Below are 13,157 nucleotides of genomic sequence, written 5' to 3'. Positions count from 1 at the left end.
TAATTTTTTAAATTCAACCTGCTTTAATTGAAGTTAATTAACATATTTTTACAACCAAATACAAAAAACATGATACTTTTTCACCAATTTTATTGCTAAAAAGGGACTTCCCTCCATGTCTATTTTTAATCGGGGAATAACCCCTAGATTTTTATACGAAACTGTTTATAGCACCTTAAGTTAAACATTGTCACTGTTTATCTTTAGATATTGGTAATTCCGTCATGTACATTTTAGTAATTTAATACGTGATTAATAAGAAAAAATGCAATATCGAACAATAGGTTTTTTCCGTCTTCAATGTTTTTCACACAAATCAGAATAGCGTATCAACTCAATCATGTTAATTGTTTCTATACAAAGTGGAGAAACCTACTTTCTTTTCTATAAATAGATAAATGCAATATTTAAATCTTTTTATAAATAATTCAGATGAATTTACAAATGGAATACAAGGTAAGAAATACATTTCATTTAAAAGATTAAATCATGTCTTAGTAAAATCTTTTTACTAAATTATATATCCTGTTTTCCACCTGCAATTTAAGAGGAAGGAAAACAGCACTAGTTTTATGAACATATATGCATATAAACAAAAACATTGTCATAATCATGCATGTCATGATCAACGTCAATGATAAAAATGGAAACAATATTTGCATTGATGATGACATTTTTCACGACATTTGACATATTCTTATTTTATATCTTTAGAGCACTGGGTCTTAACCTCTGCTGGTGGACTAAAAATGTAAGAGGGTATTACATTTATCATCCAGTATTAAGTCAAAACTTGGTTCTGATATGATTGATCAAATTGACTTTATATAATTTATAAATTATGAAACTAATGGTTCAACTCCCTCCAGTAAAGTTGACCTCAGATGGATTATGTTATTATTGGTAAGTCCTTTTGATAAAATATCTCTTCAAATGTTATGGTTTTAAAACGCACTTATATAGCGTCCAAGTATTCAGCTACAAGCCTTTTTGATAATGATAAATATAGGAACATGTTTCGGATGAATGAAGTTAGTTTAATATATCAATTTTAAAGTGGTTCATTTATAAACTTTATAACACATGGATTAATGGAAGGTACTGCTACCGATGAGTTATCATACAATGTAAATCTAATTGTAAATTAGTTGTTTAAATATACTTTAAAGTCCTTTGAATGCCTGTATTGGGATTTTCATTTTGATATAAGATAAAACTTCAGAAATTCCGATTTTCAATTCCATTATGACACGAATTATAATTTTGGAGTTAATTTCTTGTTCCCCGAAATGAGTTTCTAGAAATGGTTACGAAAAGTAATTCCAAAAGTCCGGTTCACACCTCTCATTGGCAAAATTTCCTATAAATCCGTAATGGTAACAGGATTAAAGGTAATTTCAAACAAGTTTTTTCTATAAAGTCAAAAAAATGCAAGATTTCGTATTACAATAAGGGAAGGCTACCACATGAGATGTAAGTTATTCTTTATCTATGTTTAAATTAGTTTATCAAAGGTACCAGGATTTTTAAAGATTTATATGCTAATAACTTAAACAAACGTAACTGTTATTGATAATGATGCAACTTTTATGTAACAATTGTTTTCATTGGATAAAATTTACTGTCAAATCTACAGTTGTCCAAATTTGAATCGCAGAAGTAACGAATTTTGTAAGTTTTTATTTGTATGACGTCTTTGCGTCAACATCATTCATGAAGTTTCGCTGCGGAATTTTATTTATTTCAAATTTTTACATTTTGTCAAGGTCTAACGTAACATTTCTTTTTGTAATGCATAAGAATGACAGTATTGTAGAAGAGTAATCAATTTTGATTTGACGGTCGCAAATTTTCGTATTACTGTCTCCGCTACGCGTCGCCATTAAAACTGCTTTCGCCACCGTCAAATCGCCAATTGACGGTGGCAACTTTTCAACTACAGAACTGTTATTCCTTAATTATTAAGTGATTGAAAAGTGTTTATAATGTTACTTGTCAAACGAATAGTAAATTTTTAAAATATCTTTGCAAATATCAAAGTCAAGTGTATATCTAATAAAATTGAGAATGGAAATGGGGAATGTGCCAAAGATACAACAACCCGACCATAGAAAAAAAAAACAACAGCAGAAGGTCACCAACAGGTATTTAATGTAGCGAGAAATTCCCGCACCTAAGTCAGGATATACTTACATATCTATTGAAAAACGAGAATATTCCCCCTAGAATATTATATAAGTTTAATATATGGTTTAATTGGCTTTTTTGAAAAATGTTATTCTCTGAGGTCTACGACCGAGACAAGTCAATTAAGCCACATATTTACTTAAACAAAAGACTTTACTGATTTTTCAGAAAGAAAACATTTATATTTAAAGGAAACTCTTCTTAAACGTATTGTAGATAAAATGTTAAACCATAATTATGCATGTCAAAACACATTTATTGAATCGGGGTGAATATCACTTTCATAAAAGTGAATATTTTATTTTGTGTAAAATCCAATTCAAATAGAAAAACCTTCTGAGACAATTCCAATTATAAATATACACGGACAATTGTATCTTATTTGTTATTTAGAGACGGAGAAATGCGTCGTATTCTTAGAGTACTGATGATGCTACTCATGTGTCAGGTACGTTGTTATAATTATGTTTTACAAAGTATTTTTTATGTTGTACATACCTTTAAAACTGTAATTCATTGGATTTTTTCTTTTCCTTGTTTCTTTTTAACGTAACAATAGCCTTTAACGTGTTGTGAAATACCTGAATGTATCAATACTACCTATACGTCATCAAGTTCCCTCGACATCAACACATAGTTGAGAGTTTACAGTCTATGAAAAAAGTCTGACTCCGAAACATTGAACTTGAGCATTGTCTTTTCAATAATCGATTATATTCAATTCATTTTCCGATACATTATTGATTTTTGATAGATCACTGTTTTGCACGAAAGAATAACATTTAAAAACCTTCTCCATCCATGAAAAAAGTAAAATAACTAAAGGACCGAACTACGAGGAAAATTCATAATAGAAGGTCCTTAATCAGATGGCAATATTCAAATCCCAAACACATCTAACGAATGGGTAACAACTGTCATATACCTGACTTGGTACAGGCATTTTCATACGTAGAAAATGGTGAAATAATAAATTGTGGGTTCTTTAATGGTTCAATAAAAAATATGATAGATGCGTTCGATAATCGGAAAAAATATGATGTACCTTTTTTGGAATGGGACTTGTATGAATATCAATTAATTCTCGTCACAAAGTAGCATATTTATTTATTATCTGACGAGTTCTTTTAAAATTTGTCTGAAGGTTTCGCACTTGATTGCTTCCATAAAACTCATGCACAAATTTTACAAAACTTGGAACGATTAGAAGTTAATCATGAACACGTGCAATTTTTGAAAGACCCGTTTTGCCATCTAGTAGTGTTTTTGTCGTTAGGCTATTTGATCAATTACGTTTAACCCATATTTCAGTATCTTGTCTTAGGGAGGGATAAATCCTACTTTGTAAAGGATCACTCTGATTCGAGCAAAAAATTCTCTGAAACTGATATTATCAAGATGCTTGATTTCTTGATTGACAACATATTTGTTACGTTCGGAGGACGTGTTTTTCAACAGACTGTCGGCATTCCAATGGGAACAAACTGTGCCCCTTTACTTGCCGACTTGTTTCTTTATTATTATGAGGCTGACTTCATGCAGGAACTTCTTAGGAAGAAAGATAAGAAGTTAGCACTATCCTTTAACTCTACGTTTCGCTATATAGATGATGTTCTTTCACTAAATAATTCAAAATTTGGTGACTATGTGGAACGCATCTATCCAATCGAGCTAGAGATAAAGGATACTACAGATACAGTTAAGTCGGCCTCATATCTTGACTTACATCTGGAAATTGACAATGAGGGTCGGTTGAAAACAAAACTTTACGACAAAAGAGATGATTTCAGCTTTCCAATTGTGAACTTTCCATTTCTAAGTAGCAACATTCCAGCAGCACCTGCATACGGAGTATATATCTCCCAATTGATACGATATTCCCGTGCTTGCATTTCCTATCATGATTTTCTTGATAGAGGGTTGCTGCTCACAAGGAAGCTATTAAACCAAGAGTTCCAAATGGTGAAGTTGAAATCATCCCTTCGTAAATTTTACGGACGCCATCACGAGTTGGTTGACCGTTATGGAATAACCGTATCACAAATGATATCGGATATGTTCCTTACGTCGTAACTAAAATCCCCTTCCCTTTCCTGAATGTGACCTACCGAATTAGACTATTTACCGGATTTGTTATCACATAAGCAACACGACGGGTGCCGCATGTGGAGCAGGATCTGCTTACCCTTCCGGAGCACCTGAGATCACCCCTAGTTTTTGGTGAGGTTCGTGTTGTTTATTCTTTAGTGTTCTATGTTGTGTCATGTGAACTATTGTTTTTCTGTTTGTCTTTTTCATTTTTAGCCATGGCGTTGTCAGTTTGTTTTAGATTTATGAGTTTGACTGTCCCTTTGGTATCTTTCGTCCCTCTTCTCTAATAATCAACCAATACATGATATTGACCGAAAGCTTGTGAAAATAAGTGTTTTTTTAAATTGCATTCAAAGAGAACCTTTTTTTGGGTCAAGATAAGCGTTAATGAAAATACATTTAATGAGAACCTGCTTTGGATCTAGAAAATCGTGTCAGCAACTACGAAACATAAAGACTAAAGGCTGGGTTTGGTGGTATATTATTACTGGTACACAAAATTGGGAAGTTGAATATATAGAAAAAAAAAAGAATTTGATTTGAGGAATGAATATTTTAGATCTGTAACAGATCGTGCGGTCTGGGTTCACTTTGATATATGAAAATATAAGCACTCACTCAACACAGGGGTCATCTATTGAAATGATATTATAAGAATATATAGCAGTGAACTTTTATCAGTAAAACATCGTTGTAAATAAAATGGAATTGTGTGCGACTGTGATAAAATCGAGAGGTTCAGCTAGCTATACAACTAGATTATTACACAATTGTTTACATAAGTCAATGCCTGTACCAAGTCAGGAATATGACAGTTGTTATACTTCATTTGATTTCGCCATTTACTATGGGGCTTTCCTCTGAATTCGTTTTTTTGTGATATTGATATGGATTTTACTTTTATTTATATATATTCACATTTAAGATCCGTTCTTTCTATTAATACATATATTATCATGAGAAAAGAACAGGTGATTTTTTGAAATAATTCATTCAAATAGAGAATATCGGTTTTTATAAAGATACCAATTTAAATATAAAATTTCATAAAATTATTTTAAGAATAATCATTTTAAATATAGAATATCATATGATGTTTTGTATATAGGCATTAATAATGATTATGAACTGACTCAGGAGTGTTATACCTACCTTTTACCTTGACTGATATTGACCTGGTATCATGCGTTGATATCTCTAGTTATACAAACAGATCATACTTTTGGCATTACATATCTTAAAAAGAAGTCAATTTCCCGACACACACTGCAAATAAATTTATGTAAAATAAAGCATTTTCCTTTTGATCTGCTTAAATCAGTTATTTACTTGGATTATATCTACAAAATGATTGATCTAGCGTTGCTTGCTAATAGTCCAGTCAATCTAGCATAAATTTGACCCTAACCTGAAAGTAATTGCAACAGAAGATTTTTAAGTCATTATACCCCAAATATACACAGAAAAAAGTCCCATAAAATCTTATTTGAAGAAGATTAAACAAATCACCATTTTAAATTCCTATGGAGATTTGTATTGAAAAGGGAGATAACTCTTGCAAAAAAGGCAGAAATATCAATAAAAATTGATAAAAAATTATAACTTTACAGCTTCTATTCATCATATGATTGATATTTTAGCGGTCTTTAGGGTATAACAAACAACTCTTAAGGTGTTTTCATATCTTTTATCAAGCTATAATCTAGATTTTGTAATTCATTAGTTGACCATTTATTGAAATTTTCATCATATCAAGGTAAAGAATCTCAAATTTAATAAAAACAATTAAGCATGTATTATTCTTTTTGTGGTTTAAAGTTTCTTTAGACAAATTAGATGCTGAAAAAAATATAATATACAGATATAAACGATACCAAATTTTCAAATTATTTTTTCAAAATGGTCACAAAGCTTCAAATTTGCAATTTCTTTAATGAAAAATGCACTAAAAAAAAAAACTACCCATAACACTTCGGTTATGTACATTTCATGAGCAGAAGATTACATTATTTAGTCAAATATCAACTTATAACCCCATCAAAGTATCATACTTTACATAAATTTCAAGAAAATCAACTAAAAACTTACCAAAAAAGACTAATTTTTGCGGAGTTATCTCCCCTTCCTATGTTAATTTGCATAGGAAATAAAAAATGCTGATTTGGAGTTATCCTCAAGTTACATTTTTTGGAACTTTTTTCTGTGTATATTAAGGGCAGAATGCTATAGATTAGAACTCAAACATTTTCTGTTGCAATTAGTTTGAGGTTAAATTTTAGTTTGACTTGACCAAAAATGTCTTTGACAGGCATTTATAGTCGAGACCTCATCCATTCCATCAACGAATAAAATAACATGAATGAAATTGTATTTAGGGTTTGAAATTATGACTAAAACTAAACAAGTAGGAAAAGTTGGATAAAATATTAATAATATAATTCCATTTGGTTCATTTAACATTCAAAAAAAGGAGAGACAGAAACATTACTAACATTTTTGCTATAAATAAACAATAAACATTTAGAAAAGGCGAGGCCGAAACATCCTAAATTATTTGATATAAAGAAATAGTTTTAATGCGCCACATTTGAGCTATTTCGTGGTGTCCAGTATTTGTTGGTGGAAGAAGCTGGAGTGCCAGGAAGAAACCACAAACCTTTTACAGGAACCATAACAATCTTTGTGAATTCAAATAGAAGTCAAGAGCACCTATAAGAGCGGGGTTCGAAGTTATTACCTAATTGATGACTAGCTAGTGAATACAGTAGTAGATACGTAGACTAATCAGCCACCGAGGCCCATAATTTTATCATAAAAATAGAGATTATACACTGCAATTTTCTGTATTATTGACGAATATATGGGAAACTTATATTAAACTGAGTGTAGAACTTATCACGAACGTAGTATTTCTAAAGTTTAAAGAAGTAAAGAGGAAATCATGATGGCAGATGATAAATTCAATAATTAAAAATCAATTAAAACAAAAAACCTCATGACCACAAGAAAAAACGACGGAAAGAAAAACTACTGTAACAACATAGAAAAATAAACATTGAGCAACACAATCCTCATCAATAACGCGAGAAAACCTCAGATGCCCCGGAATGGTAAGCAGTTCATTTACCAATACTTTTTTTTATTATCATATACCTCGTTTGAATAAGTGTTTACTTATATTACATCAGGCTGTTATGAAAATGAAAATACAATATTAGGTTTTTGAGAATTGTTTAATCTAATATAAATGATTTATCTATTTGCAGATGATAAAAAGCATACCTTCATGTAAACCAAATCAAATGATGCGAAGAGACCAGTCCGGAAATAATATATGTTGTTACACCCTAATTTGTCGACAAGGTGAATATGGTTTTAGTAACACGCACATGCACACGGATGTTATCATTTTCTTAGTACATTGACAGAAATATAATTCTCTCATTGGCAATCACCTTACATTTACTTATTTAAATAAACCTGTTGAATCGGAGCCATATTTAATTTGATTTGGTAATACTGTAAACAAGAAAGGTAACCACAGAGACAAACAAATACTCATGTTATAAAATATAGATCATCGTACAGCTTTTACCAATGAGCAAATCTCAATCCATATTGTAAGATATTAAAGGCCCTGTCATGATAAAAATGTGAAACACTGCAAACAAGAAAACCAACGACTTAATGTATACTGAAACAATAAATAAAATACAAATATGATAGACAGCAACCATCGACAACCACTGCAAAACTGGGTCTTAAAAGTCACAGATGGCTACACGTGTTTGCTACCTTCCACCCCCCCCCCCCCCCCAAAAAAAAACCAGGGACAGTTGAGTAACAGTATATGAAAAAAAACCACACTGAAATAGTCAAGTGAAAATGGTTTGACTCATCAGATCGACAAGATCTTTATTTCTAAAGGAGATTTGGGTATTTTCGTTTTCAATTCTCTTCTATACAAAATAATGCTATGTAAATGAATTTAAGACAACATTAGGCCCATTATGTTTAATTAATCATTGAATGGTTTATTTAAGGACAAACATTTGCATTTTGTGAGCACGACCAGAGTATTGATACGTGTTCAAACTGCCCCGAAGGTACATATCATCTCGACACCATTGACACTTCAAAAATGAACACTGAACTAGATCCATGTATATCAAAACCAACTTGTGAGCAACGTAAGTTTTGTAATAGTTCAGAATATATTGATATAAAGGCCTACACATATTGTCGTAGCACATATACCTAAGTTAGAATTTTACAGAATCTAAATGAAGGTTATATATTTGCTTTAAAATCAGTGAAAAATAACTTGAATGATACATTCAAGATTCCAATTAAGTTTGATACAGCATGTGTGCATTTTTCAATGAAATAACATCTCACAAATTAATATACAGGTTTTGACAACAAACTCTGAAAACCACTTTACTTTAAGATAAAATGAAAACTTATTCATTTTCCCAGTATTTACGCCTGATAATATCTTTTCCTTGTAAATATGATTATGAATACAAGTAGAGTTAAGTAAGGACATTGTATAAACTTTCAGCTGAAGTAAGATTAGAAAATGGCAAATGTATTTGTGACAGAAGTCGTGGTTATTATGGAAATGATATCTATAACTGCATGTTAGCAGAAATGATGTGTACAAGTCCTGGGTTCGAACTCAAAGAAAATGGTAAGTAAAACACAGCTATATGACAAAAAATAATTCTGTTAAACATGAATAGTAAATTGTGCTTATCTTAAAGTTTTCAGTCATTTGCAGTAAAAGCAAAACATACACTCTAAAATTGAGTTGTTGAACAAGTTGTATGCACAGAGTGCATTGTCACGTAAGGCAAAATTAACACGGAGTAATAAATTTATTTTTTATACGACCGCGAAAATATGTTAGGTTCGTATATTGCTATGAAGTTGTCGTCGGCGTCGTTGTCGTCAGTTGTGTCGTCCGAAGACATTTGGTTTCTAGACAATGTTTTAATCATTTAGGTATAAGGGGCCAAAGGGGGTCCAGAACAATATTTTTTTTCTCAAGTTTTAGAACAATAAATTGTGTATATGTATTTTGTTTGATCTGTGGGTAGGGGTTGGGGAGGCAATTCTTTTTCAAAGAAAAATTGGGTGTCACAATTTTATTTGCTAATTCTTTGTATATAGTCTGAAAAACAGATTTTCAAAGCATTTTCACAGTGTATTGCACAAAAGCAAGAAATATTCATTTGAATATAAGTTCAAATCATATTACCAATTTCAACTTCTTCGAATACATTTATATATGTCAGAAACTAATAATGTGTCAAATATTTAATCACAATCCAAATTCAGACCTGTATTGAGCTTGAATTATGTGCCCCAACTGTTCAGAATTGAACTTTTGAGGTCGTATCCAGCTGCGCCCAGCGAAGCAGTTTATTTGAAATTGTTATTGATTTTTTTTATAAATAGAAATTCAAATTCCTTGTACAGTAAAGATCAAGAAACAAATCGTTTGGTAATTAAATCAACTTTGTCACGGTCGACAGAAGGTTTTATATCCTCGGGAGGTTTCGTTGAGACCTAGAACAAATGCACTATTTACTCAATACCAAGTCATATAGCAATCCTTAAACCTTCGTATGTCCCAAAGATAAACACCTTAATAAAAATTTTACATCATTGTTTTGCCTTTGTATGTGGTTTATAACCTCCTGCGGGCATCGTACTTGCTTTAGATAATAATTAGCTGGCGGCTGAGATCAAGACCCGCATTTCGCGAAATTCAAAATGCCATATTCGTATAGCCACTTAGTGTAAATTTGTGTATAGTGGGATGCCTACAGAAAATAATACACATTCTACCAAATTTTACTACAATAAATTATAGAAAAAAAATAATTTCTATTGATTCGTTTACTTGAATAAGATTTGTCACATAAACGTCTACCTATGCAATGTATTTGTACATTAGTATCATCAAACCAAACCGTCATGTGTAGTTTGAAGTTTAAAGATTTAAATAAATATGTTTCGTATTAATCTCCATGTTGCTCTGTTGGTTCTCTTATTTGTTCGGCGACAGCCAGAATATTAGGAAAAAATGTATATTAAACGCCTGCAGACGAGCTGGTCGAGCTGTATTTTGTATATTGAAGGGTAATGGTCTGACGCTTCCTTTTTAAAGCAATACACCAGATGTGTTTTCCCTACATCAGTGTCGCTTGAAACTAAACTATGGAAAGGTCAAATCTATAATACGGTTTAAAAACATTCAAACGTTAAAGTTTCGTACTTTGGTATTTTCTTTTCAATTTAAATGGACACAAGATAATAATATTATGTAATCGCAGAAATTGATATAAATATCCAGAGTAGGAAAAAATACAAACAGTAAGAAAACTTAAAGCTAAACAAATAATTGAGAATCGAATATAGCTTCATCTGAAAGTCAGATCAAATAGTTGCTTAGCTATATATTATGTTTTGCAGAAACATACCTTGAGAAAAGCAAAAGACTGAAGGCTGTGCACATTTGGTATTAGTTGAATTCCAAAAACTGTGTATTATAATGATATTCGGTAATGCACATTTTGACAAATTCTATACGAACATTTTATATTTTCAGGCAAATGTGAACCCTGTGCTGAAGGTTTCTTCAAACCAGAAACTAGTGCCGAAAATAACTGTAGACTCAAATCTAGGTAACTAAAGTCATGATAGTCCTGCATTTAGTGTACAATTTTAACCCTATACCTCTCGTCGAGAAAGTGTCACCTTTGTTAATCAATTGTCTGCAATCAAGTTAATGACGGACTTACAGTAATTTCAATTGATTGGTAAAAATTAGCTCTGTATTTTAAGTGTGATAGCTGCGTATCTACTTACATTATACGAACATTACTATTTCTAACCAATGATTTTGAGTGTGAGGATGCTGCCGTAATTTCATTTGTATCAATTTCACGGGGAAATGTTAACGAACCACTCTCTCCATAATCGAACACACTGTGCGTGACTAATGATTATCCATTGTTGATACTTACCATCTTAACGTTTAAAACAATTTGTAAAATAGAGAATTTTCAGTTTCAAACAAAACTTACGTACGGTAACGCAAGTGACTTAGGTTTACAATTATACGGACTTAAGACATATTATAAATTGCGGTTGTCTCTCTTCGCCGGTTTCAGCATTTTAGATTTCAGTCGGATACTGGATAGTTATAATATTGTTTTAATTCTGAAATGACATTCATGTATCAGGCACGGACCATTCGATTTTTGGGGGGAGGGGATTGTGAATTTCAAATGAATATATTTCTGGCCCTCCCTGCTTTTTTCAGAATGAAATTGATTTCAAGGTTGGCCAGCACCTTGAGTTAAAAGAGGTCTAAATTATACCCATTTGATAATTTTCAAAACAAAAAGTACGTATCATCATGATACCAGAATACATGCAAATAGGTCTGCATGGTCGGCGCTCGATTGAATTCCTTTCGATCGAAAGGAGTTCAACTACATGACTATACCTTATAAGGTTCGTAAGATAAATGGTATCATTATACTTCACGTTAAAATGCCATATTTTGATTGGCTGATACGAGGGTGTTAATTTACTCTATCACATGGCTGAGAGGGTGACAATGTTTTTAATGTTACCCTCTCGTAAAAAATCGATAGTTTAAAGGACAATGAATTGAATTTACATAAAGTAATTAAATACAATGCTTAACTTCTTCTTTTTGACTCAGATTTAATTATTTGAATGTAAAAAAAAAAAACCCCAAAAAACCCATCTTGCTTAACTCTTTCGTTTTTTCTAATACCTGTAAAGTTGTTATGTACTTGACGTCATAGAAAATACTTTTAAAATAAAATTAATCTGTAACAGACTATAATGATAGGACATTAAGAATAATAAATTAAATAACACATAGCTGACAGGGTGATAGAGCAGATTGTTACTCTCGAAAAAGCTTCGCCGAGGTAGACAATGTTTTCTCGGGGTAACAATCTGCTCTATCACCCTCTTATCTATGTGTTATTTATATATTGTAGTTCAATTCGAAAACGGAGGAGTTAATCGGTTAAACTTAAGAAGTAAATCGGATTGTATGTACATAAGTTGACAGAGTAAGAGGTCGACAGGTTGACATTAGAAAGGTCTACAAGTTTGACAAGTGTTTATGTCGACAAGTTGACTTATGTCGACAAGTTGACAAGTGTAAAGGTTAACAGGTTGTCAGTTCGACATGTTGAAAAGTCTATAAATGCATAGGTCGACAGGTTGACAAGTGTAAACGTTAACTCTCATGTATGGTTGAGTAATATGTTGGAATTCAAAGAGAAGGGTTGAATTTATACATGATCTTGATTAAGCACAGGATGTTTCTATTGTTGCAGAATAAGGTCATGCAAGATTAGGGTTTTTTCTCGTTCTTACAAGATAAAATTGTCAAGCTGTTAAAACCTTTTCAGTCCATTACAGTGATTGCAGCAAATTAAGATTGGAGGAGTCCTTTTCATTTTTTCATACCAAGTCGTGTAGGTGAGTGAGACTTAAACAGACTCATCTGATATACATTACAGCAAGGACTGTAATCTGAAAATTGGACTATAAAAACTCAAAAATCTAAACATTATTTTTCTCAGTCTTTTTTAAGACTTTTCAGTTCGATTTGGCCGTTTCAGTCTGATTATTTGTAACTAGTGACAAGTTTTACGTCGTCACTTCAAAAACATTTTTCTGCTTCAAGTTTAAATTAAAATAACTTAAATGTTTGTTTCGTGATTGTATGACTTGAAACACAATAATTGTTACATACAACGAGGAAAAGAGATACACATAACGATTATGATACATAATCTATAAAAAAAGAGTAAAAA

At 31.6% G+C, this 13,157-nt stretch overlaps 1 protein-coding gene across 2 annotated transcripts in view; it reads left to right on the top strand.

The window, feature by feature from the left end:
• Positions 1–325: 325 nt before the first annotated feature.
• LOC143057714 (uncharacterized) overlaps positions 326–13,157 on the top strand; it is a 31,907-nt gene continuing 19,075 nt past the window's right edge. Inside the window, exons 1-7 of one of the 2 annotated variants that reach the window (XM_076231083.1) lie at positions 326–456; positions 715–751; positions 2,581–2,635; positions 7,545–7,641; positions 8,322–8,468; positions 8,843–8,971; positions 10,898–10,973. In XM_076231083.1, the coding sequence (XP_076087198.1) occupies positions 399–456; positions 715–751; positions 2,581–2,635; positions 7,545–7,641; positions 8,322–8,468; positions 8,843–8,971; positions 10,898–10,973 (599 nt within the window). In that variant the 5' untranslated portion in view covers positions 326–398. Of the gene's footprint in view, positions 457–714; positions 904–2,580; positions 2,636–7,544; positions 7,642–8,321; positions 8,469–8,842; positions 8,972–10,897; positions 10,974–13,157 lie in introns of both variants that reach the window. The other variant, XM_076231084.1, reaches the window with a different exon arrangement.

Source organism: Mytilus galloprovincialis, chromosome 13 (assembly GCF_965363235.1).
Source record: "Mytilus galloprovincialis chromosome 13, xbMytGall1.hap1.1, whole genome shotgun sequence".
Lineage (NCBI taxonomy): Eukaryota > Metazoa > Mollusca > Bivalvia > Mytilida > Mytilidae > Mytilus > Mytilus galloprovincialis.
Note: the sequence above shows the minus strand (reverse complement) of the source record. Positions and strands in the feature narration are given on the sequence as shown.